The sequence below is a fragment of the Nanorana parkeri genome, unplaced genomic scaffold (genome assembly GCF_000935625.1).
Source record: "Nanorana parkeri isolate BGI_ZX_2015 unplaced genomic scaffold, ASM93562v1 scaffold1691, whole genome shotgun sequence".
NCBI lineage: Eukaryota > Metazoa > Chordata > Amphibia > Anura > Dicroglossidae > Nanorana > Nanorana parkeri.
In genome coordinates this window covers 215,255-218,849 of record NW_017307959.1, presented here as the reverse complement: position 1 = coordinate 218,849, position 3,595 = coordinate 215,255, and the positions used below count along the sequence as shown (strand labels likewise).

The following is a 3,595-nucleotide window of genomic DNA, read 5'->3' as shown; positions in this document are numbered from 1 at the left end:
ATGTTTGTCCCCCCCCCTTGTGTGGAAAAAAAAAAAAAAAAAAAAAAAAAAAGCTCCCTGCTTGATCTACAAACATTTCAGGGAACCTTATAAGAAATTGTTGACAGGACTGGAAATCAGTGATGAATTTCTAATGATTAGGGTCTCCCATCAGTTCAGAAATAATTTATCTTGAATGAGTATGATGGCACCCAGTTTGTTCAGAAGAGAAGTGCATAGGGTATAATAGTGAGCAGTATGTGCAGGGGAGGTGTGCAGAGAGAATGATGGTGGGGATATGATGCTAGGCGGTATTTGAAGGAGAGGCTTGCAGAGGGAAGTGTGAGAGTGTGCAAAGGGTATGATCGTGGGGTTGGACAGTGGTCAGACTGTGTAGTAAAGAAGTGTGGGCAGTATAAAGTGGAGTGCAAAGGGTATGACAGTAAAAAATGTTGGGAGAGGTGGTGGTGAGAGCAGGTTATGAGAGCAAACACAACGTACAGACAAGGTGTAAAAGACATAGGGGTAAAGGAGTGGAAAGTGTAGTATGATTGGGCACAGCTTTTTTTTTTTTTACTGTGGTAAATAAAAAGGTTCTTATGAAAGACATTCTCTATATCTATTAGACATGGATTTGGAAAGAAAGCTGATTGACTTTCAGTGCCACAGACAGTAAACATGAGAAGCTATTTAAAGGAGAAATAGGATTATTAATTGCTTGAAGCCAGCCTCCAGAGCTCATGGGGTTTATTTGTTGTTCTTTTGTTGTATTTTTTAAAAATATGAGCTATATAAAGGATTGTGTACTGGAGGGACCATCTCACTGCTGGCAGGGATACTGGGAAGCGAGGTGTGTTCCGAGTGCAGGATATAGGGAAAAGACCAACTGATGTGCTGGGGATGCGATATTGTGCGTTTTATCTAAATTCAAGACTGGAGACAGAACCTTCCCAGTGCCCAAATTAAAGAGGTACATATGCCATGAGTGGAAAGTGAAAATGCAGGCAATATGTGTTGTGTGGATAACTTAAAATACTTTGAAGTGCAAGCTTTCAAAATCACATAGGTTAATTCTTCAGGCATGATTACTTCTTTAAAAGCTGGTATTAATATCATACCCAGGATGTATTTTCCATTTTGAATCAGTGAGCACCTACCTTTATAGAGTTATCTCTGAGGCCACTAATTATCTTCTCATCATCATACTGAAGACAATATACTCCTTTACTGTTTTCAGAACGACACTGTATTCTCTGAAGATTATGCCTGCCACACCTCCAGTTCGCTTCTATCGTCTAAAACAAAACAAAATACAGAATAAAAAGGCAACTTGAACTTTAAACTGATTTTTAAAAATCAACGACTATGTTAGTGACAGCTTCAAAATTAATGGATATTTGAATACTAATGATGACTGAAATCACTCAGGCTTATTTGCTTTGGAGAGTCAGAAGCAAGGTAAGTGTTAAATGAAGGCCTGGCTTTGCCCACTAGCCTGGTTCACCACTGGATTCCCCAATTGTTTTACAATTTAGAGAATGTGACAGGAGGCACGAGATTTCCTTGTTTTAAAAGAATGTATACCGTTTGCAAAAAAAATTTTTTTGTTACGGAAAGAGCTAAAAAAAAAAAATTTTTTTCTTTTTTACAACAGTAAATATGAAATAACACAGGGGTAAAAGAGAGCTCTGGTGCCTCATGCTGACTAAATCTTCAGCATCCTCTCCTGTACTCACCTGCACCGGCCCGGAGTATTCTCTTCAGGCTCGCCTCACCCTTTTTGTACTGGTATTGCTGTAATCCCCGTTGTGGTGGTGAGACATTATGAAGAAAAAAGAGGCAGGAGTGACTCTGGGCCTGGTTGCTCATGAGGGGGGAGGGGAGTTGCCAGTTCCTTACGGATGCCGTCCAAGCATGGCAGGGACCAAACCAAGAAGTTGGCGGTGTATCTGGAGAGGTTCGCCAGGGGAACCCTTGGGGCGGTGAGCCATCCATCTCATCTGCAGTGGATTCGGATGTCTCGGATGCTGGTGTGGACGCAACAAGTAGTACTACCATTTACCCCACAAGGCAGAAAACCACAGCACTGCTCCCTACAAATACTGTACCTACCCTTAAAGGAGAACTATGGGGTTAAGCCTGTTCCCCATAGTTCTCCTTAGGGTAACGGGAGGACACAAACTCGCGTCCTCCCGTCACCCTAGGCTCAGTATACCGCGAGCTGCTGCTCGTGGTATACTAAGGCGCAGCAGCTCCCGACAATTCCGCCTAGCTGCGTGACTGATAGCCTGAGCTGTCCTTGTGTGTAGAGGGACTATAACTCCCAGCCTGAGCTGTCCCCGAGCCTGAGATTAATAATGTGCTGAATTAGTGTGATCCTGGTTCATTTTATTACTTCGTTGCTGTGCTGTATGTGTATAGGCCAATGTAGTTGGATCTGTATGTGCGTTATAATTAATCGAAATTAAATCGATTAAAAAAAATTCAATAAATCGAACACGAAAATTTTAAATCATTACCAATATATATATATACACACACACACACACGGCTTGAAAAATCCACTCGTCTGTAACGAGAGGACGGTGGAGCCCGACGAACAGCTTCCCGGCCGGCCGTTGTAATTACACTGCCGGCTGGGAGCTTAACACAGTCAAGCGATCGAGCGTCTCTATAGACGCTCGATCGCTTGTATTAGCAGCTGTCCCTGCCGTTGCCGGTCCCGAGATCCGCTGTGCCTGATGCGGCCGGGACAGGCACGGCTCTGTGACAGGAGATCAAAGGGAGTTCAGTATACGAACTCCCTTTGATCTCCTCTCAGTCCCCGAATGCAGGAAGTGATGTATATTACATCACTTCCTGCATTCAGTGTCACTCTCCAGCTAGAGAAGCTGATGAAGCCGATCTCTGCTTCATCAGCTTCTCTGGGCGTCCCTAGGTGACATTAGGGGTCTTTGAGACCCCTGATGTCTCCATAAAGAGGACCTGTCATGTAAATTGCCTATGCCATAGGGGGCTTCTTAGCCCCCCATGTAATAGCAATAAAGTTGTGTGTAAAAAAAAAAGTAATACAAAAATTAAAGAATCATAAAAAAATAAAGCATAAAAAAAATGTAAAAAAGAAAAACATTTTTTAAGTCCCCGCCCCCCACATACACACGCAGATATGCGTCGGGTGCGCCTACGTACGAAAACGACGATTGTGCCTCACATGTTACATAACGCCGCAAACGTCGGAGTGAGAGCAATAATTTTAGAGCCATTAATCACAGATAACACTAAACTGATGAGCAGTAAAAGCATTTTAATTGTTGCCTATGTGCGGTTTTTGCGATTTTGCGGGCGCACGCAATTTTAAGGCTTGACATGTTTGGTGTCTATTTACCTGACGTGACCCCGACTTTTATGTTTTACTAAAAATATGGGTAAGAATAAATGTTTTATAACAACGTAGGGAAACTTTTTTTTTTTTTTACATTGATGGTACTTTTTTCATTATAGTAAAAAATTAAATAACCCCCCGCGGGGTCACAAAAGAAAGCTCTATCTGTCCCCAAAAAAATGTAACATCAATTGCAAGGCTATAGTCCGGTCATGCTGACTGGTGAAATTTTTG

At 42.4% G+C, this 3,595-nt stretch overlaps 1 protein-coding gene across 1 annotated transcript in view; it reads right to left on the bottom strand.

Moving 5' to 3' along the window:
- The window catches only part of LOC108799316 (F-box/WD repeat-containing protein 11-like), a 55,708-nt gene that overhangs the window by 41,630 nt on the left and 10,483 nt on the right, over positions 1-3,595 (bottom strand). Inside the window, exon 4 of the mRNA XM_018571168.1 lies at positions 1,137-1,274. Within this exon, the coding sequence (XP_018426670.1) occupies positions 1,137-1,274 (138 nt within the window). The remainder of the gene's footprint in view (positions 1-1,136; positions 1,275-3,595) is intronic.